The 26099-nt window shown below is 33.5% G+C and overlaps 1 protein-coding gene and 1 long non-coding RNA gene across 3 annotated transcripts; one reads left to right on the plus strand and one right to left on the minus strand.

The window, feature by feature from the left end:
* Nucleotides 1-423: 423 nt before the first annotated feature.
* LOC107031039 lies at nucleotides 424-2445 on the minus strand. Its single transcript, XR_001458177.2, has 2 exons — nucleotides 2165-2445; nucleotides 424-663 (listed from the first exon to the last, which is right to left on the minus strand). It is a non-coding gene; the product is annotated as an uncharacterized LOC107031039 (long non-coding RNA).
* A 7198-nt stretch (nucleotides 2446-9643) lies between these two features.
* LOC107031677 (serine/threonine-protein kinase CTR1-like) lies at nucleotides 9644-25793 on the plus strand. Of its 2 annotated transcripts, XM_015233121.2 has the most exons (17): nucleotides 9646-10446; nucleotides 16155-16456; nucleotides 16544-16688; nucleotides 16942-17045; nucleotides 18289-18497; nucleotides 20704-20821; nucleotides 20910-21115; nucleotides 21256-21296; nucleotides 21591-21659; nucleotides 21803-21903; nucleotides 21987-22071; nucleotides 22146-22244; nucleotides 23666-23734; nucleotides 23835-23966; nucleotides 24944-25038; nucleotides 25127-25329; nucleotides 25554-25793. In XM_015233121.2, exons 1-16 carry the CDS (start codon nucleotides 9823-9825, stop codon nucleotides 25239-25241), a joined length of 2514 nt encoding a protein of 837 aa, XP_015088607.1. In that variant the 5' UTR covers nucleotides 9646-9822; the 3' UTR covers nucleotides 25242-25329; nucleotides 25554-25793. The 2 variants fall into 2 exon arrangements, with proteins under 2 accessions (XP_015088608.1, XP_015088607.1); XM_015233122.2 differs by lacking the exons at nucleotides 23666-23734; nucleotides 23835-23966; nucleotides 24944-25038; nucleotides 25127-25329; nucleotides 25554-25793 and adding an exon at nucleotides 22329-22954 and having other exon boundaries at nucleotides 9644-10446.
* The last annotated feature ends 306 nt before the right edge of the window (nucleotides 25794-26099 follow it).

Consider the following 26099-nt stretch of genomic DNA (forward strand, 5'->3'; position numbering starts at 1 on the left):
CGTACAGTTTTGAAAATCACAACTGAAAGTAGATGCATAAAGACACTTGAAGTCCTAACAGCTGTTTTTTTTCTTACATCATACCTTTGTTTGAAGCTGAGAAAACCTTATTAAGTGTCATCGGAAGAGCATGGAGACATCTCTCAACCTCTATACATAGGCATTAGCAATAAGATGAGCATAAACATGTGCAGTAGCATTAGCATATTGAAATTTCAGAATGAAGAACTTTGAGTGAGAGGGTGGGTTTTAAACTATATATCTGCTTTCATATTTGAGCCAAAAGCCCTTGAGTTTGACGTCTCAATGGATCTGTCATCAACTTTTAGCTTTTGACATACAGAACATATGAAGAAGAGATTTTAGAAGCAAACAAACTCATATAGCTAGTTCTTTTCGAGCAAAAGCACATTAACACCAAGATATATAAGGAAACCAACTAACGGAATAACTCATATTCATCTTAAACCACGATCAACATATGACCACTTTACACTTTAATTTGAAGTTTACAAACTCGTAATAAAGCCATCATAAAGGCATATATTCACCTCGCAAAAGTAACATGCATCTCACTGCAAAATCCCGCTGTTGACCGCAGATTCCTCTAGAAACTGCCATCGATGTTTATATCACTGTGTTACAACTTCAATCTGACTACACCTACCATGCACGTAAGCCACCTCAGAAGGCATCTATTTTCATGTTTTCAAGTAATTACTTAACAGGTATCCCAAACACAGAGCAATCTCATGTACTCATAATCAATGCTATAAATTCAAATAAACTTCATTTTGACTACTATTCACACGTCAATCACCTCAAAAACATCTATTTTCATGTTTTGAAACAATCACTTAACACATACCTCAATGACAGAGAAATCCCATGTACACATAATCAATACAACATGTTCGAAAGAACTTCACTGCGAATACAATTTGCACACCAATCACCTCGACTGCATCTATTTTCATGTTTCCAAGTAATTACCTAACGAATATCTCAATTACAGAGAAATTTCATGTACTCATTATCATGCTATAAATTCAAATAAACTTCATTTCAACTGCAATTTGCACATCAATCCCCTCAGCTGCATCCATTTTTCATCTTTCCAAGTAATTACCTAACAAATATCTCAATCATATAGAGATTTAATGTACTCGTAATCAATGTTGTAAATTCAAATGAACTTACACTTCGACTATCATTAGCACATCAATCACCTCAAAAGCATCAATTATGTGTTTTCAAATAATTAACTAACAAATATCTCAATGACAGATAGATCTCATGTACTCATAATCAATGCTGTAAATTCAAACAAACTTCATTTTGACTAGCACATCAATCACCTCAAAAGCATCTATTCTCAAGTTTTCAAATAATTACTTAACAAACATCTCAAGGACAGAGATATCTCATGTACTCATAATCATGCTATAAATTCAAATATACTTCATTTCGACTAAACTTTGCAGATCAGTAACCTCAACTGCAGCTATTTTCATATTTTCAAATAATACTTAACAAACATCTCAAGGACAGAGACATCTCATGTACTCATAATCATTCTATAAATTCAAATATACTTCATTTCGACTAAACTTTACAGTTTAGTAACCTCAACTGCATCTATTTTCATATTTTCAAATAATTACTTAACAAACATCTCAAGGACAGAGACATCTCATGTACTCATATCATTCTATAAATTCAAATATACTTCATCTCGACTAAACTTTGCAGATCAGTAACCGCAACGGCATCTATTGTCGTATTTTCAAATAACTACGTAACGAACACCTCAGTGACAGAGATCTCATGTGCTCATAATCAATGCTGTGAATTCAAACTTCATTTCAACTATAAGTCTACAATTAGCACATCAATCACCTCAAAACATCTATTTTCATGTTTCTAAGTAATTACTATCTCAATCACAGAGATCTCGTGTGCTCATAATCAATGCTGTGAATTCAAACTTCATTTCAACTACAATTAGCATATCAATCACCTCAAAAAATCTATTTTCATGTTTTCAAGTAATTACTATCTCAATCACAGAGAGATCTCATGTACTCATAATCAATAGCACAGGGAGAGAGATCTCATAATCAATGTTATGAATTCAAATAAACTACAATAAGCACATAATCACCTCAAAAGCATCAATGAAAGAGATCTCAAATAGTCATAACCGATGCTGCATATTCAAGTTGAAACATCAATCCAAATCAACAACGCTCCTGGAGAACTTCAGAACAATCATGAGAAGCTGAATATCGTAGCTCAATATAGAGATTTCGAAGTATATCCGATTTGGATTATGAAACTGTTCAGTGTTTGGAGAGGGAGAAGAGATACAGAGCTAATATATGTGTTTCAACAAAATTTGGTAAATTTTGCCGCCTCTCGTCTTTTGGATTTCCCTCGCTTTGATATTTATGATTGGGGATTCCACCCGTTTCAATATGAGCCCAACTGTTTACCCGACCCGATTAGTTGATTACTTGATTTTCCTTTAAAAAAAAATAGCATTTACTGGTTACTTTTTTATTTTATTTTTTAGAAATTATTGAGGGATATTTTGGTCTCTTCCTTTCCTATCGACTTTTATCATTTTTAGTATTATTTTTGGGGTTAAATCTTATTTAAGTCGATTTTCACAATATTAATTACGCTTAGGGTTTTAGAAAAGAGTTCAAGAGGAGAAAAGAAAAGAAAATAGGAAATGTTCAAAGCGTTCGTCAAGATTCTTGGGTTCTCATAATGTTGGGTTCATTCACTCACACGTCAATCATGCAACTTTAATGCAATTTTGTTCTTGAGTTTGAAGGATTTGAGTTATTGATGAGTTTTCTTATAATTTCATTCTTAATTTTGATTGTTTGGGTTTTGATGAGTTCGTGAGATAAATATTAGTGATTTGAGGGTTGTTTACTTGTTTTGAGTAAGTTACTGTGTACTTATGTTGGATATTTGAATCTAAGTGAATTGGAAAAAAACCACTCGATTACAGCCGAATTAGGGTCAGAAACGGGAAAGAAATTTCGTCGGGAATTTCGGGTACTGGTTGGCACACCGCCCCACCAATGCGCTAGGAAGAGTTTCCTGTAGTTTAGGGGTTGACGCCCTGCACAACTCAGTGTGATATCTCAAGAAAGATGAGAAGTGTGAAATGATATTTTAGTGTGTAGTATAGTAATAGTGAAAGAAAAAATTGAGGCAAAGAAAATGATTCTAATTTTTCAACTATATTCACTATATACAAAAGAGAGTATTATATGTTGAAGAATGTGTTCTTGTTGTGGAGTTTTGGACTCTTCAACTAATTCAAAGTTGATTGAGTTATACACGTTGTTTAATTATTGTATCTTTGAGGGGACAAATCAAGAGCAATACTGCTGAATCGGTGTAGATTATGCCATATTAGACTTGAATCTCCTTAAAGAGAGCGAGCTATCCGCACGCCTCAGCCTAAAGATTTGTTTTATACGTTTTTGTTCAATTTATTTCAACTATAATTCATTGTATTTATAGTATATTACACCAATAACTTCACTCTTTAATGAATTTTAAGAATCTTAATTCAATTCTATTGCTTGAAGTCTAGTTCATTATACTTTAGCCAAAAGTTATATATATAATTTCATCACCTTTATTAATTATTTATTCATAAATTCAAATCTATAAAAGGAGAAGCTTTAAAAAAACCACAAAGTATTTACATAGGTCAAAAGCTATTAGAGTATTTCAATCCCTTTCCTATTTAAGGCCCTTCTGAAAAAGGGCATAAAAATGATAAAGCCAAAAGGCTATCCAACTTATAATTAGTAAAATATTGTAAGTTGTCAGTAATATCAAACTTCCCCACTTGAGGAAATTTAAGTATCAATAAGTACTAGAAATATGATTTTAAATATAGCTATTTGGGAAAGTATATCTAGTTGGATATTTAAGAGTATAATATAATACTTCAAGTTGAATATTTTTTAGGGCTATCAATCTTAATTTTGGAGGATCCCATGTGTTTAGCAAATCATAATCTAAAGAGTAAAAGAAGTGTATAAGCCATATAAATTGTGTAGTGTATAAAAAATTAACAACCTTATTCATGTTTTTTCTTTCATTTTCTCTGGGAAATGCATATACAAATAAATTTGAGGTAAATAGTTTTTAGACATTTATTTTATTTTATGAATCTAAATAAAATAAAATTGCAACTAGGCATTTATTGATGAATGCGGTCCAAAAAGGCTGAATTAGGTACAAAATAATAAGGAAAAATAACTTAAATACACAACTATAATTTTTATATTCTCTAATTTTCCCTACTTTTTTTAAATATTACATAATTCCTTTTTTTTTTTATTTTAGTGTAAGTTTTTAGATACATTACATTCTCTCTCCTATAATACACATTTACCCATTTTAATGCCTATTTTTTCTCCATTAAAACACTCAACCTCTTAAATCAGTTTTTGAATTTTGAATTTTATCCATTTAAACACTCAACCTTTTAAATCAGCTTTTTGATTTTGAATTATTAAATTTAATTAATTTTAAATAAAAGACCAAATTTTGAAATTTTAAATTTCAAAATTCAAAAAATTTGAAATTTTAAAAAGTAAAAATTTCAGGAAGCAGGACAACTTCTCTTTTCTTCTACCGCTTTGTTCTTACTCCATCAAGTTTCAGTTCTTTTTTTTCCATAATCATCTTCATTCTTCTTAACCCAGCATATTTTATTCTTTTCTTCTTTTTATTCTTAATCCATCATCGTCTATTTCTTCTTAATCTGTAATCGTTTGAACCCAGCATCTTTTCATTATTAATCCATCATCAATTCGTATATTCTTCTCTTTTTTGTTTTTGTTAATTGTTCTATTACATCATAGTAATGGATCCGTTAATTAATAGAAGGATATATGATTCCGACGATGAAAATTGGAAAGAAAATAGGAAAAAGTCTTTGATTAGTATTTTGGTACTTAAAACTGTTGTTAAAATTAGTAAAAATTTTAAGGAATCAAGTGTGCTTGCTGATACATTTGAATAAGTGTGTATAGTGTTTTAGATGGTGAATTGATACATGAATTTGTTGTGTATCATAATATTTTATATGTATCATGAAGTTTTGAAAATTGTTATAATGTATCATTCAATAAGTTTAGTAAATGCGTCATCAACTATGTTTGATGATACATATAGAATCAGTGTGTACAGTGTTTAGTCAATGCACTGATACATGTAGTAGATATGTATCACATGTTTTGCATGTAGTATGAATTTCTGAAAACTGATATCATGTATCAGTAAGGTATCAGTTGTTTAGTTGATGTACTGATACATGTTTTGAAAATTGTTATAATGTATCATTCACTAAGTTTAATAAATGCGTCATCCACTGTACTTGATGATACATATAGAATCAGTGTGTATATTGTTTAGTCGATGTTTCTGATACATGTATTAGATATGTATCACATGTTATAATGTTTTAGTTAATTCACTGATACATGTAGTAGACATGTATCACATGTTTTTCATGTGTTGTGCCTTCCACACACGTTATTTCTCCACTTGTTCCATCAAAGTTATGTACAGTACCACTATTCTTTTCAATTGTGTCAATACATAATGGATACACTGAAAATCCAGGCTCGTTTTTTTTCAGTTCAAAATATAGTTTAACACTCATATCGTTCTTAAGTTTCATCGGACAGGAGTTACCTTCTACAATGTATCGAATTTCAATTTCTTTCCTTGATACATCAATATCCAACTCGGCTGCAATTGCTGCTTTGAGATTAGAAAACGAAATTGAATCTCCAACAACAATTCCATCGATTTTGTAACTTTCATACCGCAATTCGTTCACCCAAATTCCGGAATGTCTCATCAAAATCGAAGTATTCATCTTGAAAAATCCACTGTAACAACAATAAAATTAATGTAGTTCGAAATTTAACAGATTGTTCATAAAAAATGTTTTCAAAATAGATGATATAATCTTTGATTTTCAAAATTTGAAATTAATATTCAATTACGTGCTGATTTTATGGTGATTAATGATCTGTTACCTTAAATTAAGCTGTTTTAGTAACAACATTAATTGTACCGTTTTTTCCCCATTTTTTTCTCAACCGTTTAAACTTACCATGTATCATTTACCATGTATCACTAGAGTCTAAAGTATCACGGAACAACAAATTTAAGGGATTTTTTGTAAATACTAAATTTGTCGGGACAGAATGTAATTATTGAATTACACTATGGAATTCCTTAAATTTTTACAAATAATAATCAAATTCGGGTATGGTTTTACAAAATTTAAAAAAATTACACTCTATTGTCATATTAAACCACACTTATTTTATTAAAAAAATTACAATAATTAGGTGCGCTAATAAATTGATGAGCAAAAAAATGTTGATAAATCATATGTAATTAACAGCTGCAAGTGTAAATAGAGGACGTGTAATATGTTACCATTGATTTAATGTGAATGCAAAATATAAACAACTTTTTTTCTTAAATTCATGGACTAAGCACACAGACAAATGCAAACTTATTTAAATTCATTAATAATATTTGATGCGAGATATTTGACAGTTTAAATAGATATTAGGTTTGAATTCATAATTTAAAAACTATAGTTTCAATGGTAACAAGACCTTAAACGTTGAATATGACAAACATAAATCATAAATACATTTTAGAATGAAGAGCTTGCTCATATAGTGGTAGACATTATAAAGCTCGTCAAGCTTCGAATTCCCCTTTTTCTTCATTTATTCAATAAAAAATAGTCGTCTATATTTTATATGTAATTTAGTGATTAATCGAGTTTACGAAGTTTTGTTTTTCTTATAATTGAAATGAATGTTCAAGACAATAATAGACCTATCTTATCGACAACTAAGATATTACATAAAGTATATAATTGTGTTTACTTTCACTTAGCCATTCTAGAGAACCAAATTGAAACATCAAGAATGCAAAGTTTTATGTCTAGATCCATAATATTGTTTGAGTAAAAACGTGTTTAAATAAATAATTAAACCACCACCAAGAAAGTATTTCAATGATTATTAGTACTTGACAAAGTAATAGTAGTAATTACTAAGCCATAGCATAACAAATTCATATATATTGGAGTCATTTCATTTCCAACAAACGAGACAAGTAATCAAAGTGATGCAACCTCCACTAAGACACATTGTTTCCATATGATCGACCATTAATAATACTAGTAGGAATATTGTTAGCCCTACTATGAAAACGAATATATATCATTCGACAATTAGATAAGAATTATATATTATTTCTTTATTTAACTTATATAACGATTTATATGTAAATAAGAAATAAGTTTAATATATATGAAATTAATACGATGTTCGATTGAAAATTTAGAAATTTATGAAAAACTCTGTTATTAATTTGTGTAGGATAGAAGGTAGAATAATTAATACATGTATAACTAATCCTTTTGACAAGTTATAACTACTATATGTATAAAAATAAATTCCCTCGCAACTAACTTTTACATTACTAATAGAGATATGAGCATAAATCTACTACCAAACAAAACTCTTTTAAGTTATAATGTTGTTGATGATTAATATATATATCTTTTATCACACTTTTAAAAAAACAGTTCAGAAGAAGAACTAATAGATTGATGAATTATTATTTTTTTATCCAAAAAAATATTGATTGTGGTTCTTGTAGATCTATTAGACCATCCATATATATAATCTACAGTGCTACAATTATGAGTATAAATATTGGAGTAATTTTCCTAGATAGTCATCAATGTTTGAAAAATTACATAATAATATCACTTATGTTTGTTTTAGAATTAAAATATCACCCAAGTGTGCCTGTTTTCTTTAAAATATACTTGACACAAAAAAATACAATATTTCTCTCCTACTAGGATGCCCTGTCACATTTTTTATTTTTTTTAATTATTAAAAAATATATATTTAAACCTATTGAAACATTAGGTTGCAATATATATTTTTTTAAAAAATATTATTTTCTATTTATGTTTTTTGAAAATGTTCTTTTTTTTTAGATATACAAAAATAAATTTTAAAAATGAATGAAAAAAAAAATATTTCATTTCTACGACTAACTAGTAATGGACTGTTTTTTAAAAAGAATCTATGGTAATAATTTTTTTTGACTATCAAAACAATTAACTAAGGCGAATTGCATTGAAGAGTACCACTAACTATATGAAGGGAATTTCATATTGCTACGCAAAATCGTTTTTTTCTCTCATTATTTTCATTCAATATTGTTCTATCTAATAACTATCCATAATTGATTATTAAAAATAATCAAGAATTATGATGAAATAAATATGACTCATTTATTTTTAATTAAAAAACTTAAGTTTTAGACATGGAAAGCAATATTTTTTTTTCCTTATTGGACATCTTGATATGAATTTGAGTTAATTCACTATTAAAAACCACTAATTTCTAGCCTGAAATTAACTAATGCATGCCGTGTATATTCACATATTTACTTTACTTAGCCACATTTTATATTATAAATGTATACAAGTAATTCACTAAACACACAATCACAGTAAATTGAATTAATTTGATATAAATACATGTTGATAAGGCTTTAATTATCATTTTTATATTAATAATATGTATTTGATTTAAACGACCCCTAATTGAATATTTTTTCTAATAATAATAATAATAGTATTATAACATATTTTGGATAAAATTAGATTCATAATTTGAAATTTATGAATTTAATTAGACTTCAACTCAATATTACAACAACAATTGAATTCACAACTACATATAAAATAGAATTCTTATATATATATATATATTTGAAGAATTCAATGAATCGCATACAAGCTTCTATCTCCATTCCTAATTTTTTGAAGTATTAAAAATTTATTGTATCTTTTATCTATCAAAAGCGTATCAAAAGCCCAAAAATCCTTCTCACCTCTTGTAACCGTTCCTATGAACTCAACACAAAAAGCCATCTTTTTTTCCAAATTAAGTAAGAAAGCAAAAAACAAATAAAAGTGAGTCCAAAACTATGAACAAACTCATTTGAATTCATCACAACAAATTAAGATCCACCGTTTCACCTACAAACAATTCCATATGAAAGTCCTCATAACAAAGACTAATCCTTCAACTTTTACATAATGCAAAAAACATATCCACTTTGTTTCTTAAATTACACTTAGACCCATTACGTTGTTTCAATTTACATATCAATATTTTATAAACAAGATATTTACTAAGTTTATAAACAGATCAAACTAACATACACATACTTTTCTGACATGCTTATACGTTTGATAAAATACCCGATGTGCTTATAAGTCAAGTGTTTACTATTCTTATAAACTCAAATCAGTCAAAAGTCATAAGTTCATTATCTCTAAGTCGTGATTTTTCAGCTTATAAGCATTTTTGGATCGATCGGAATAGGAAGAAAGTGAGTAAGGCCAAATGGGTTCTAAGAGTAATACTTGAAATTATATAGGGAATCATTTGAAATATGATAAAGTAGAGGGGAGTTTAATATAATTAAGTTAAACTTATAACTTAAAGTCGAAAATTCCAGGAATATTACGACTAAAACAAGACTTCCCCCATCTTTTTTTTCTCTCACTTCTCATTCGACAAGTACGAAGAAGAAGAAGAGAAGAGAGAAAACTTTTAGTGAGAGAAAGTCTTTGAGAGAGAGAGAGAGTTGAAGCTATAGTGTAATGAACAATTTCTAGCTAGGGTTTTGTTGAATTGATAAATTATTGAGATGGAAATGTCTACTAGACGATCGAATTATACTTTGTTGAGTCAAGTTGCAGATGACAATTACCTTCCTCCGCCACCGAAGTACTCCGTCACTGGCGGTGGCGGTGGAGGTGGAGGAGTAGCACCGTATTATGAGTCTCATTCTGGTGAGAAGGGTAAAGGAAAAACAGGTGATAATAGAGGATTTGATTGGGATTTGAGTGATCACCGTAGTAATATGATGCAAGCGTCGAATCGGATCGGTGCGGCGGCATTTCCAGGTTCGATTGGCTTGCAGAGGCAATCAAGTGGGAGTAGCTTTGGTGAAAGTTCGATCTCCGGGGAGTATTACATGCCGTCGTTGTCTAATGCGGAGGCGTCATTTGGATATCTCAATGATGGCGGTGGCGGTGCTGAAGTGAGGATGAAGCCGTTGGAAGCTAATTTGTTCGGTGGCTCGTCTTCTAAGAGCTGGGCGCAGCAGACTGAGGAGAGTTATCAGCTGCAGTTAGCTTTGGCTTTACGGCTTTCTTCGGAAGCTACCTGTGCTGATGATCCAAATTTTTTGGATCATGTGCCTGATGAATCCGCATCCCGTGCTTCAGCTTCAGCTGCTTCGGCGGAGACCCTTTCCCATCGATTCTGGGTATGGTTGGGTTATTGTTTTGTGTTGATTTTCCTTGTCGTCTATATTTCTTTTCTCTGTCAATTGCCTTAATCCAATTATGATTTTAGCTGCTACAGAGGGAAATGTGTTCCTATTATGCTTAAGGTATGTGTTGAATAATTAGCATTGTACACAAAAAAAAAATAGCTTGGTTTAGATTACAAATGATTCCAGGCTTTGAATTAGGTAACAGTTTGATGTAAAGGAAATGTTTTCCTTGGATCAACTAGGACTGTTTTGTTGGGTATATGTAGGTGACATAGACTACTTTTAGTCTTGTAGAAGTGGACTATAAGGTGTTATGGTAGTGTTTTGGTGATACTTCTGAGTTCTGAGTATTAATAAAGGTTGACAATAATGTAGTAGTGTGGAAAAGTGGGAAAATGACTTCTGTCAAGAAGCAAGGGAAGCCATCTTTTTGTTTGCTGAGAAACTATTTATTGGGTAAGGTGATATTTTCCTGGAAAGTGTTTTCCGTCATACCAAACACAGAATCGACAAATGGATGTGTTCCTTCAAATGTAAGTGCACTGAATCAGTTTTGATAATATTTAAACTACTAGATCCTTTCATAAATCAAAGAAAGATGAGTAGCTTCTGTATTAGTACTGCATCCGGATAGTTCTAGAATACTAGAATATGTCGAGACTAATGCGTCAAGTAATGTGGAGGTCAAGAACAAATTTAATGCTTTTAGTTTCTTAGATGTTTGCGAACATCTCAAGCTACTCTGGAAGTGGAATTGTTGTAGTCGATATAACTGATGCCCAATTTTGTTCTCCACAAAGAAATTGGATGTTTTCTCTATGTAAAGTCTGTATGTCAGTTCTCTTTCTCATTATATAATGCAACATCAATGTGGAATGAGTTCTTTCTAAACCTGCAGTGTATAATTAGGGATCATTTGGTAGAGTGTATAAGAATAATTCTAAATAAGGTGTATTGGTAATACTGATATTGGTTATGCTTGCATTAGTTATGCGGAGCTTATGCAGTGTGTAGTTTGGTGTATTAAAAACAACATTCATTGCATATTTCAAAAAAATATTATTTATTACAAAAATACCTTTATTTTGAAAATCGAGAAATCCGTCGGTGACCCGCCGCCCTTTGGACAATGGAAAGGATGTGAAGAGATTTTGAGGGGTAATAGTGTCTTTACCCTTGCTAATGTATGCATCAAATCCCTTGACTCTCTGCACTTGATGCACCTACAACTTAAGCACTATTTTATAAGGGAGCTATGTTTACCTGTTCTAACGTGAATTCTTTGCAACAGATTCATATCCTTACTGAAACTGTGATGTCGATGAACTTTCATTTATACATAGTTCAGCTAGTAAAACACGTAGAAGTTAATAAATGTCTAAGCCCTTTACTCTATGTTGCTCACACTCTTTGATAATGTCGACGTGTGCGTGTAAGACCCTCCAAAATAGTGTATTTTTGAAGGATACAACACAGGTGCGACACATTTTTGGAGAGTCCGAGCAACCTAGCTTTTACTGTTTTTGAAACATTGTATAATGAATCAATGTGTATGACACAAACTATCGAGATTATTCCCTTTATCAGTCTATCATGAGATCCATACTCGTTTTACGTACATCATGTACATATTGATGAAAATGAATCTAAGATCCATTTTCCAGCTAACACACCCTATATCCAAAATAATATTGCAATATGGGAATTAATGCAAAATTTATGACCACTCCAACAATTAGTTAAAAAGAGGATTAAAAAAATTCCTTGCAATTGTGTTTCAGTAAAAGAGGTCTAGAAGTAGAATTAATTGATTTGTTTTGAGTTTGAATTTTAATTTTAGTATGAAGTAGATCAAACTATACCCATCAAAGAAGATAAAAGGATTTTACATTACACGGTTTTCACAAGATGTTAAGGGAAATCTTTTGGTTATTGATCAATAATCATGTTTTTCATTATGTGTTAATGAAATCTTTTGCGTACCAACTAAAAAGAAAACATATTTGTGGAAATGGAGTGGACAAAGGTTTGGATAAGTGAAAAAAGAAGGGGTTTTATTTTCCGATCAGATGAGTAGAAGATATCTACAAATATTATAGTGTATGAGATTGTTTGTTGTTGTATTGCATTTAACACATAAATATTCATTTTTTGGGTGTTGATTGCCTAGGTTAGACTTGGATTAGTTCAAGTCTAATGACATACATATTTCGGCCCTTTTGATCGTTTCTCTTATTCTAAACCTTAAAAATGTCGGCAGGAATGTAAGGGTGAAATGAAGTAATTCCATAAAAAATAGATTATAGAAGAAAATGGCTAGAAGACGATTCACTATTTGGCGCCCTAGATAAATATGCAAAGGATCTTGAAGCCGAAGGTCACAAATCACAATTTAAAACAATGTAATTTGTGTGGTAGAAAAAATTGGAAGAACATAGTAAAAATGGAACCCATGTCCAACAACAATAACATACCCAATGTAGTGTAGTCCCACAAGGTGGGATCAGGGGTTAGGGTATATACAAACTTCACCCATATCTCACACATAGAGAGTTGTTCCCGAAAAGACTCCCGACTCAGTAACGCATATCAAAGAACATATAGAAGAAAAGAGATATAACAAGTACTGGAGGAAACATCAAATGACATATAAGAAAAGAAATAATAACAAAAAAAAAGTAGTGCAATAATCAAACAACAAGACACAATTGGTAGTAACATAAATCGTAGAATAAAGAATTACACCAAAAAGTTAATACTACTAGTATTAAAAGAGAAACAAAACGGGGTGCCAAACTACCACCGAGCGTGATCATAGGAAAGCGAGACAACAATCAACTATCTATTAACCTTTTATCCTAGTCAACAACCTCCAAATCCTTCTATTTAAGGTCATGTTCTCGCTGAACTGAAAATGCGCCATAACTTGTCTAATTACCTCTCCCAATACTTTTTCAGCCTACCTTTAAACTTCCTCGAACCCACTATTACCAACTTTCTGCACGTCTTCACTAGGCCTCTCCACATACTTGAATCGTCTCTATCTCACTTCTCTTCTTGTCCACCACAGTGGCTACTCCGACCTTCTCCTGGATGTCTTCATTCCTAATTTTATCCCTCCTAGTATGTCCACATATCCACCATCACCGATCTCCCCATTTTCTTGGAATAAAGACCTAAGATACATGAAACTTTCTTTCTTGGGGATGACTTGCATACCAAGCTTTACTTCCACGACAGGTTCTAGTGTTCCAAGCATCATACTATTTGAATATCTAGTTTTTATTTAGCATGAACTAAATTGGGAGTAGAACTTGGATTATATTAAATATCAATTGCGAGCATGTTGAGTTAATAGTCGTCTTTTACTGTGTGGTTAAATTAGGACAGAAGAAGACAAGAAGTGGAATATAACAATTTGTTAAATTACCTTTATGGAAAGAGGAATGTGTAGTTTGATAGAATGTTGAAGTGAGTAAAAATGTGAAATTTTCACATATGAAGTAAAAAGCATATTGAGTTTGTAGCTCCTTTTTACCCTTTGAAATTTAAGATGGATGAAGGTGGAATTATAATAAATAGTTTAACCTCCCTTTTAAGACATTATTAAGTTATGTACTAAATTGAATGCTCAGATTAGTGGCTCTATCATAAAGATTAGAACATTCATTCTCTTTCTTCTAATCTATATTAACAGAAGTCTAGACAATGTCCCATACAAAGAAATAATCATTAACTATTGAAAATATTAATATTGTTTTCATCATACGAATGTCAAATATCTACTAACCATAGGCTTGATATTTGACCATGAATCTTGCCAAAACTATTGGCAGCATATAGTAGAAGTATTTGGTAGCGATTCACAGGTGCCATTGCAAAAAGCAAATGTAATGAAGAGGTGGAAGTTGGGACATTGATGACTTCACGTCTTACATGATAAGTTAGGGAGGGCCTTTCTACTCTATCAAAGCAAAAAGACTCGGGAGACGCTTATAATGCCTGTGAAGAACATGTCTCTACCCTCGATCAGTGATCTTGACATCGAGTTTTGGAATAGAGAAACTGTTGGCAAGGAGTGTTACCCCTTTTTGTGGGCCATATGTGAGGTGATTGGTATTCTCATGCCAATGGGTTTTGCATACTAGATGGTTCGACTATTCCATCGAGTACATGTTATTTCCATTTAGCACAAGTATTGAGTAATTTTGTTTAAGGCTTAAGACATGGGCAGATGTGAAGAAATTACTTATCGTCCTTTGTGTCTGCTACTAGGATTTGAATCCTGATCTTTTATGTTTTTCACCCTTGTTGTACTAAATTCAGCGGAGAAACTTTTGGATCTTTGTGGTAATGTGCCAAAACCCTTCGAAAATATTTCCTAATGTGTTTGTTAAATTAGGTCTTAGGCCTAAATCACACCCCAAAAACTAACTCAAAGGGAGTAGGATTGCCCAAGCCTTATAAGGAGTCCACCCATCTCATTAACCACCAATGTGGGGTTTTTGTTATTCTTTAACACCCCACCTCACGCCCAGTGCTTTGCATTTGGTGCGTGAGCAATTTGATTTTTTGAGCCCCAACATTGGATGAGACGGGCCCTGCTCTGATACCATGTTAAATTAGGTTTAAGACCTAACTCACAACCAAAAGCTAGCTCAAAGGGAGGAGGATTGCTCAAGCCTTATAAGGAGTCCATTCATCTCATTAACCACCAATCTGTTCAAGACAATTATAGTTACTAGGCGACAAAATGGATTTCAACTTTATTGATTGCTAGGCCTCACTTGGGTTAGAGAAGAACATGTCATTTTGAGTGGAATAAAAAGTCGACGAGCACGTGATAGCTGATACAATATGTATGCGTTGTTTCCTAAGTTCATTGATAGTATCTATGTTAGTATCAATGAAAACCTTGCTTGATAAAAAGAGTTCATTAATAGTATCTCATAAGCCGGTTTTTGTGGATATTTCTAATAAAGATTTTTTGACAAAATATTCCTCATGAAGATTTATTTTCCAATACTAGAATCTTTTTACGGAAGTAAGAGTAGAGAGGAAGGACCTAGGTATTGAATTAGAAGCCTCACAAAGGAGCTCTCGATGAGTTCAATTGGTGAAAAAATTTACCCGATTGTCTCAATCGGCTCATTTTGATACAATTTTCTATATCTATAAGTGTTCGATCTTTCTTGTATCTTGTATTGGAGATATGAATTGATGCATGTAAATGAAGGTGAAGAAATTTATGAGGAAGAGCGCGTTCTTGTTTCATGAAACCTTATTGGTGACCGTTCTTTACTTTTTGATATACTGCTTGTATACATGAATTTCGCTAACATTTTGATAGAATTATTTACGTTATTTGTCCTGCATCAGTCCCTAAAAATGGTAAAAGCATGTTGATCACTTCTTCTGTGTCAGGTGTTTTTGTGCAAATAGGAACAACTAATAAATAGTGTCATTGATGATTTTGAATCTTGTCATTCTAACCAGTCGAGCAAGAGCATTTATTGTTTTCTATTTTTTGGTTATACGTTATGTTATTATTTTCTGGCTGCTTATTGATTCTATTTTTTATGTTATGTGTTTATGTTCTTATAGTCTCTCTTTCTTTGATCGATTCAATCATGCTTTCCAGGCTTCCTAGGTTTTTTGCTGAAAGCCATTTTCTGCTTTGAATCGTTGTTCTGTACCAGGTAAATGGATGCTTGTCGTACTTTGACAAAGTGCCTGATGGATTTTACTTGATCCATGGGATGGATCCATATGTCTGGATTGTCTGCTCAGATCTACAAGAAAATGCCCGGGTTCCATCTATTGAATCAATGAGAGCTGTTGATCCCTCTGTAGTACCATCAGTTGAAGTGATTTTGATTGATCGGCGTACGGATCCAAGCTTGAAAGAACTGCAGAATCGGATCCATAGTCTCTCTCCTACTTGCGGCACAACAAAAGAAGTAGTTGATCAGCTTGCTCAGCTGGTCTGCAGTCATATGGGGTAAGTGCCAGAAACTTCTTTTGACTCCGATAAATTACTTTTTTTGTGTGTGTTTTCTCCTTTTTGTAATTAAGTTTTATTTCTTAGGGGCGCAACTTCTGCCGGAGAAGATGAGTTGGTTCCTTTGTGGAAGGAGTGTAGTTATGAGCTGAAGGATTGTCTAGGATCCACTGTGCTTCCCATTGGTAGCCTGTCTGTTGGCCTTTGCAGGCATCGAGCTTTGCTATTTAAAGTATGTTCTAGATGTGATATACTGATTTTTAGTTTGCTGTTTTATTCTCAAGATTTACTTACACAGGAATTTATGGATCAGCATCTGATGAATGGCGTTCTTTTAAAAAAAACTAAAGAAAAAACATGTTTTTTGCAAATTGTTGTCTTCTCTCCTCTGTCAGAATAAATGTACGTTCAATCAGGAGTTTCTTAGTTTTGGTGGTACGATGGAACATTGATGTGATATCATGAATTTCACATGATTGTTGCAGGTTCTAGCTGACGCCATTGGTTTACCATGTCGAATTGCCAAAGGATGTAAATATTGTAACAGAGCTGATGCTTCCTCGTGTTTAGTTCGTTTTGGACCTGACAGGTGCGAATCCAAATTTTGAATGATCTCGGAGTATATTATCATTTCATCCCCAAACTTGCATATTTGAGGAAAATTATTTTGTTAGCCATGTTTGTTTAAATATTTAAAGCAATGATAGATGGAAATTGATGTTCCAACTTCCCTTCTGTTTCAAAAACCATTAATATCAATTTTTCCTTCCCTACTCATATATTCCTGTGCAGTTAACATGTGCAATTTATATGGACTTTGATCGTGTTGCCTATATCTTACCTCGTATTTAGTGTATAATATGGCCAACTTCTGAATTTCTTAATCTTTCTGGTTTAAGCTTCTTTGAAATGCATAGAGCTAGTATATCTGTAGAAACTGAACTTAATATATTCATGTCTGGGAGATGAGAATGATGATGTTTTGAATATTTTTGTGTGGTCTTTCTGCATTCATGCTGCAAGAGATCTGTAAAGATCAGTCACTGTATGTAGTTCATGACCTATGTTGGTACTTGGTACTAACTGAAGTTTCTCCTTCGTCCTGATAGCTGCTCCTCTTAGTTCTTTTTGTTGTTGGAAAAGCCATATTTATTTTTGGTTTTTACAATATAAACTACTGCAACCTCGGTGCCAAAAAGAACGGTGGCGCTTCGAGTAAGTGGCACGCTGCATTCAATATGAATTCAGACATGGTTCTCTGAATGGTTTCTAGAGAAAAATTATACATCTAGAGACTGCATAAGGGTACTACATATAAAATTTTTTTAAATGGCTAACATTGTTTTTACAAAAGATTACATAAAACATCGTAATCAAAGAGAAGGTTGTTTGATTCCTCCAAATAGTAATGCTGCCATTCTTTTTGGATCAAAGGAGGAGTATCTTGGAGTGGTGATGGGAATCTTAATATTTGAAAGAACAGATCCCATTATTAAAGGAATACCTTATACACTTGTAATATAATAGATTCTCAATTTCGTGATTGAATTGCAACGAGATGTCCTCCTTTCTTCTGCTCAGCCCTAAAATGTGGAGGAGAAGAAATTAAATGGGGAAAAGTATAAGCAATTAAAATTAGATATTGTGTAGCGAACAGCAGGATACTATTTTTCTATGCTACTTTCAAGTTTCAACTAGGATTTAGCCTGAAAAAAATGGCGGTTCTTGTAAAGAAATGCAAGTGTTAGTTCTTCTTTACACAGTTAGATATATGCGATTTCTATTGATTGTTAAAGAGAACACAGTCTTGATTTTCGCTCTTCACCATACAGGGAGTACCTGGTTGATTTGATTGGGAGCCCTGGATGCTTATGCGAACCAGATTCCTCGCTCAACGGCCCATCTTCTATCTCAATCTCTTCACCATTGCGATTTCCGAGATTCAGAGAAGTTGAACCAACAACTGATTTCAGGTCACTTGCCAAACAGTATTTCTCGGATTGTCAATCGCTTAATCTTGTGTTTGAGGAATCTTCAGCAGGTTATCCTCTAAATCCTACCTGCTTTCATGAGCAAATACATCTTTGCTGCTTGTTTTGGTTGTTTCCCGGATGTTAAGCTTGGCGTCTGCGATATTGTGATGAGAGATGTTCAGTTCACGCATAATTTTATAATGGCTTCAGACAGATGTTTCTCGGTTCCTAGCCAAGAAGAAATATCCTATTTCCTCATGTTAAATGTTCCTCCTTTATTTTTTTCATAAAAAAAAGTTTAAATCTTTAATCTTTGGATCTGAAGGGTTATCCTTGGTTTCTCTAGACATATACTAGAAAAACTCAAATCTTATTAGTATTTATGATATAAGAATTTCCTTAAAAATTTTGGCTGTACTTATTTGTCCTATTTTTGAAGGGCATTCTTTACAACTGGTTTCCCGACTTTTCACTCCCGGGCTTCCCAATTCCCATTACTAGTTGTACTTAGACAAACCTACAAGCATATTTGCTTTCTCAGAATTCACTCACTATTGTCTCTTCTACATGATGTCACTACTATCTGACTGTAATTAAGCTGGAACCTCACTAACCATAAAACTACTTGTACCTACTAAAAAATAAGTAAAATAATAATGGAGATAACAATACAATTGTTTCTTTTCCCTCCTCCATTTTATAGGTTTTGATTTATGACGACTTAAGTTTTATTTTTCAGCAAAGTGGAAACCAAGAATCTATGGTTGTAGAAACTTATAAATATATGCCTCAAATCCCAAGGTAGTTGAGGTCTGCTATATGAAACTCAGTGTCCATGTTGCTCCCTTAAAGACCAGTCTTAATTCAATCATTTGGGTTTTCTAACACTAGAAGTTCTCTACATTTTTTACTGGCAAAGAAATCTACGTTGAAGGTGTTCCATATTTTGAGGATACATCGTGAAATGAGAAGTTTTGTAGTGGCTGCTAACTTACTAGAACCCTCCTCATTTATTGGGCTTGAGATTGGCAAAGGCGAAGCTGTTTTAGAAACTTACGAAGGGAGAAAAAGAACTTGGAGCTATCTATAATATCTGTCTTTCTTCTCTTTTATTGTTTTATTGTCGTTTTATGTTCTATTCGGGGCAACACAGGNGATATTTTGTTTACGGATTTTTGAGTAGAATACGATTGTGAAGTGGATAAGAAAAGAAGGTTTGTATGGCTTAAACACGTGTGGAGATATCTATAATATCTGTCTTTCTTCTCTTTTATTGTTTTATTGTCGTTTTATGTTCTATTCGGGGCAACACAGGTTGTGCTCTCCGAAAACATAATTTCAATTTTCTATTCAATTCAAAATTCAAATTGAAGTATGATACTTTTCTGATATCTGATAATTCTATATCGGGAACATATATAAATAATATATATCCGTCTAACAATTTATCTTGGGGGGTTCACATATACTGATAATTGTTGTTATAATTATTATTAATAATTAAAATTGAGAAGGATTTTTTGATTGCAAATAATCATACTGAACTGATTAGTTATATATTATATATCAAGTTGTATTTTCTTATATCATTAGGATCTTTGCTTTTAGAAAGCCAATTTGACCTCTTGTATGGTAAAAGACACCTCTAGATTACACAAGGTCCACATATGTGAACCTTTGACACCCAGAGGTCTTCTTGGCTAATTCTCTGGTTTACTGTGATGTTTACCAAAAGGTTTGACTCAAATTGATGAAATTAAGATGTTGAGACATTCGTTTTTTTTAAAAATGACTCAAACTAACAGAATATATTTCTCATTCTTTTCTAATGTTATTGTATTTTGTTTTCTTTCACAAACTATACTTCATAATTTACTTAGAGAAGTTGATTAGTAGTTGTCTCCCTGCCCTGCAGCTGTGAGCTTTTATGATCCTAGTTGCTGTATTCTTCAGCATTGTGGACATGCTGGATACCATAAAAAATGTTATATTAAAAAATAAAAATAGAAAAGAAGATACTAACACAGATCTTAATAAATCTACAAAATGACCTATATTCTCTAAACCTACTTCTTTACACCAAAAGTAGAAAGATATTATACAATTCCATTTAACTTTTCTTAGTCACGTTTAGCATATCTATCTAGTTGCCTTTCCTCTTCCCATACAAATAAATATTATTATCTTGACAAACTAATTCCCTTGATTGTTTCTTGAATTTTATACCCAAACATGTTCTGTTTCAAGGTTCTTAATTAATATTGTTTGTCACAGGAGCTGCTGTTGATGGAGACGCAGGACAAACTGACCGAAATAACATCGAGAGAAACAGTGCTGTCACTGGTCCAAGTAACCGTGATGAAGTTTCTCGGTTACCTGTGCCTGCAATTAGGTAAAACCGTCTTGACGAAGACTGTCAACTTACTATTTACTAGTGTAGATAGTCCTCAAAATATCTTAAGCTCAGTTAACATGGACAGGGACATGGCTCCTGTGAAGTATGTCCGTCCAGATTTGCATGGAGATACACAATTATCAGACCCAAGAGATATAGGGAATGATATGCGATTTCTTGAGAGAGGAAGTCAACTTGTTCCCGCTAAAATAAGTAGAGACATTGCCCTTGAAATAGAAGATTTTGATATTCCCTGGGAAGATCTTGTTCTGAAGGAGAGGATTGGGGCAGGTAATCCCTGCCTGCTATCTTTTGTATCCTCATTTTTAGTCTCGTGCTATGATTGTCTCAGTACATGTTAGTGATATTGGGATGTTAGAGTATCATAGCATCCTCTTCTCATGTACCTAACACTGATTGTTGCATCTCAGGGTCTTTTGGTACCGTTCACCGTGCTGATTGGAATGGTTCTGTAAGACATCTCCTTTAGTTCTGCATCCTTGATACTCGTCTTTGTTATATCAGTTAACTCATTTAGCACTTCGGAGAAGCATTTATTCAGTGTAATTTTTGTAAATGATTTGGGTGTTTATTTATTTCTATTTTGTTTTTGGCCTGATCCACTTCTCGAATAAATGTTGTTGGTTTATCTGTTGATCTCTCTCTTTTGTTTTCCTTATTTGAGATTATCTTTCTGAATTACCCTGTCTCGTTTGGTTTTATTCCTTCATAATTGCATGCTGATGGAAGTTTCAAATTACTTTAGGATGTTGCTGTGAAGATACTCATGGAACAAGATTTTCATGCAGAGCGATTCAAGGAATTTTTGCGGGAGGTAACTCTCATCTCCCTATCTCCTCAACTATTGATAAGCAAACTGGATGAAAGAGAGAAAATGAGGATGGGTGAATGCCAGTTTTATTGTTTATTTTCCTTAGACCAATTGCACTAATCCGACCTTCCTCCCGTTTTGTTTAGGTTGCAATTATGAAGCGGTTGCGACACCCAAATATTGTGCTTTTTATGGGTGCAGTTACTCAGCGACCAAACTTGTCCATAGTTACAGAATATTTATCAAGGTTTTATCTTGGCAAACCCTACAGTAATCGGACTTTTGATTTTTCAGTCTAGCTAACAGTGCCCATGTTGCAATGTATTTCAGAGGTAGCTTATATAGACTTCTTCATAAACCTGGTGCTAGGGAGGTTTTGGATGAAAGGCGTCGGTTGTCTATGGCATATGATGTGGTATGAATACGTCCCCGCTCTGCCTCATTTTATTTTAAATCTGGGGCTCATCTCCTTATATCATCTTGGTGCAGGCAAAGGGGATGAATTATCTACATAAACGCAATCCTCCCATCGTTCATAGAGATTTGAAATCTCCAAATCTTTTAGTGGACAAAAAATACACAGTGAAGGTGAGAATAATTTCCTTTACAGCACATGTTAAAATTGCAATCCATCTTTTCTCTATTGATACAGTTCTTGACTTGCGCTATCAGAGTCATTTGAAGGAGAGAAAAATGGAGAGGATGTCTTAGTGTCAAAAACTTGTATACTTGTGCATAATTATTGGAGAACAAAAAAGGAAGTTTGGAGGGATAAAGCTTATGTCAGATTTCTCAGATAATGGAGAACTAACGGCGTGTAATGTTGTGGGGAGGATTAAATTGCAACAGACAGCATATATCTTGAAGATTGTACATTATACTTCTGGTTTTGTAGGCCCCTGCGAGTCAGAGGTTTCTTTTGTCATCCGAATGGACATTGACCATCTGGAATCGTGGTAATTCAATGTCCACGTGGCAAGGATGCTGGTATTTGTTTATCTAGCGCCATGTTGACGTACTGGACACCTATCATAACTTCTTTTTTTATGTTCTGGATGCAGCATATCTCAAGATATTAAAACTCTATGAGGGGGAAGGTTTTTAGTATATTTTAGTTTTACTATTTAGGTTAGTGTGAGATACAGGAAACTTCTAGTCCTAGAAAAACCCTTAATTTGCGTCAACAGACATTATATTGTGTACTGGAACGAAACGTGGCCCAATAGAGCAGAATGGATGTATTCTGTATTGGAATGAAATATTATCAAATGGAGCAGAATGGATATAGAGGATTCATACAGCTGAACCCCACTACTTTGGGATTGAGGGATAATAGTAGTAATTGTTGTGTCGTATTTACGCATTTTCCTTTTCCTTATTAAAAAAAAAGTAGTAGTTGTGTTGTTTTTTGTTTCATTATTCATTATGTTTCATATTTGTGTCATTTCCCTCTTATTCAAAATCTCTTATTATACCAGTTTATTTAGTTCAGTAATGACTTGTATTTAGATATCTTTCCTCTTACATTAGAAGCATGTATCCGGGCTTTCCTTGTAACACAACTTGAACGAAATCTGATATCTTCATTATCTTATTTCTTTGCAACATGCATGTAAGGAAATTTCTGGTGATCTGATTGATGAGAACTGTTTTGCTGTTGTCAAGCAACAAACTAAGAAAGGGATGCATTTGATACATGTCGTTGCTTAATGTCAGTAATGTTTTAGGAGGGTCTGTTTTTCATAACTTTTTAGCTTAGCAGCACAGGTGATGTAGTGTGGCCTTAGTTGTTTGTGTCTACAATGCTTATGCTGACAATACAACGTAAGCTCTGCATCTGATCTGACTCTACTGCATTCTGGAACAAGTCTTAATGAAAGTTGTTTATGATAGATAATTGAGTTCTGTTATGGTGTTTATCTATGCATATTTTGTGCTCTTATATTATTAAAACCTTCTCTTTATGCAAAGATGTTGAATGTCCCCGGCCTGTCTGATGTCTTCGTCAGGTCTGTGATTTTGGCCTTTCTCGTTTAAAAGCGAACACATTTCTCTCGTCAAAGTCTGCTGCTGGGACTGTAAGTGCCTGATTCAACATATGATTTGTTCAACTTCCGCTCGTCTTTTTCTCTTCACGTCATCGATGCATTTTTTTTATCTGGTTCTTCTTGTGAATAGCCGGAATGGATGGCACCTGAAGTTCTTCGTGATGAACCATCAAATGAGAAATCTGATGTATACAGCTTTGGTGTTATTTTGTGGGAGCTGGCAACGTTGCAACAGCCTTGGAGTAATTTGAACCCAGCACAGGTTTGTATTTCTTGTCTCTATGCTCTATTGTCCCGGGGGGTGGGGGGTGGGGGGGAGAGGGGGATTTTAAGGAAGACGTTCTGATGTTTGAGTTAGCCATCCAGAGGAATAACCGTGTATAGGTGAAATGACCTAAAGCTATCTATTGGAGTGTGCCAATGAATTGTTGTGGGAAGGCTTTTTCCAGTGACATTAGTTACATAAGAAGTCATTTTATTCCTCGTGTCTAAATGGCTCTTCCACGGAATACTGAACACTGTTCACTGTAAAGCAAATGCAGGAACTTTAGTGTAAAGTCTGGATAATGGGCTATGTCTGGAGCCATGTAATTTTGTGTCAGGAGTTGACTAAAGTCTTTGTTTCTGTTTATGTCTGGTAGATTCGTACCAGGGGATGGAGAATAATCCAATGTGCTTCAGCAATTCTCTGAAGAGTCATTTATTCCTCATTTTATATACCTACCTCTCTTCTCCATTTGGTTTAGGGAGAGAGCTAGTCATTCATTGGGCATTGAATGTCGATGTTATAAAGATTCTTCATGCTTTGATTAGTATTCTCATATCAGCTTCTTTATAGCAAAGATCTTTCTCTGACGAAGATACAGTCAATTAAGAAATGTGGATAAAACGATATCAATCGCATGGAAGATATTTCTATAAGTTCCCTCTCTTGATTTCCGAATTTCTGATATTTCTCTTTGATTAAAAACCAGGGAGGGCACTCAATCTTGTCTTGGTATCTAGGTGGCAAGACCTTTATGATACCTCTGATTGAAAACATTGATTTAATACTAGAAAGACAACTTGGATAATTTGCAACACTACTTGGCACTTGCATTGCATGTTGGCTATATTTTAAAACGGAACATATGCATTGCTATCTTTATTGGTATGCTCGTTGTTAAGAGATGAGATAAGAGGGGGTGTGATATTGATTCTTGTGAATTCTGTATTGGTTAAATGCATCTAAACCTTCAGGTTGTAGCAGCTGTGGGCTTTAAGGGGAAAAGACTCGACATTCCACGTGACTTGACTCCTCAAGTGGCAAGCATTATAGAGGCCTGCTGGGCCAAGTATGTTGCTATGTTCTTCCATAGTTCAGTCACATGGGTTTTGGTTTGCTTTGATGTGTACTTCAAGTTACTTTTGGTAATGTTGCAGAGAACCATGGAAACGTCCCTCCTTTGCTGCAATCATGGATATGCTGAGACCACTAATTAAACCTCCTGTAACACATCCTCAACCAGGCCGTACAGACACGCAGTTGATTGCGTGAATGCGTGTAATAGATGTATGATTTCTGCACATATTTGGCATTCTTTGTTAATCATCTTCTGGGAGGAACAAATCTTTGTTTACTTCAGGTTCGTGTATCCTGTAGTCTCTCTCTTCCTTCTGCTAAAATTTTACATTTGTCTTGATGTACACATGTTACTCCAACTTAAGTCGAAGTTGGAAGTGTTGGTGATTGTTTCGACTTTCTGACTTCAACTTGGCAGATGTGAAGAGGGTTCACCTCTTAGCTTCCTATGCTGTTTCGTTTGATAGTATGTGAGCTTGTAACAACCTCTAATATGTGTTTTTGCAGGCTTTTGTTCCGTACATATTAGTTCAGAATGCCCGTCTAGAGCCGTTTCTTTTTTCACAAATTCAAGCAGCCATTTCTCCCAGAAGACTATTTGCAATTGACTTGTACGTTTCCTCGTGGAAATAATGTCTAGCCATATGATTTTGTTAATGTAAGCAAATAACAGTTCTTTTATTTTCTATCAAGAAATGATTTTGTACGTACAAGAATTTATAATGGGAATGCACAGTTCGTATCACGTCTTTGATAGCATGTACTTTCAGATACATGTAGCTTCTTATAATTTGTGTTCCTCCTGGTCTCATTATATTATCTTACAACTAAAATCCCACTATTTTCTGATCCAGTTTCTCCACCAACTCTAATCCAAGATACAGTGATAACCCTATCACGAGCCGTGAGGGACTGAGGGTCCTATAGTATTTCTTGAAACAGAAAGAGGGTTAAAATCTGCCATAAAAAATTACTCGAATCCTCCTGAGTACGGAGTCACCTTTGTCAGATTTACCCCCAATATGGGGACTTCCAGCAGAATGCATAAACCCA

This window comes from Solanum pennellii, chromosome 9, assembly GCF_001406875.1.
Source record: "Solanum pennellii chromosome 9, SPENNV200".
Taxonomy (NCBI): domain Eukaryota; kingdom Viridiplantae; phylum Streptophyta; class Magnoliopsida; order Solanales; family Solanaceae; genus Solanum; species Solanum pennellii.

Coding starts and splice junctions, on each gene's coding strand:
- LOC107031677 (XM_015233121.2), top strand. CDS start 9,823: ATGGAAATGTCTACTAGACGATCGAATTATACTTTGTTGAGTCAAGTT. Junction 16,457..16,543: donor CTGGTCTGCAGTCATATGGG/GTAAGTGCCAGA, acceptor TTTATTTCTTAG/GGGCGCAACTTCTGCCGGAG. Junction 21,904..21,986: donor GTTACAGAATATTTATCAAG/GTTTTATCTTGG, acceptor AATGTATTTCAG/AGGTAGCTTATATAGACTTC.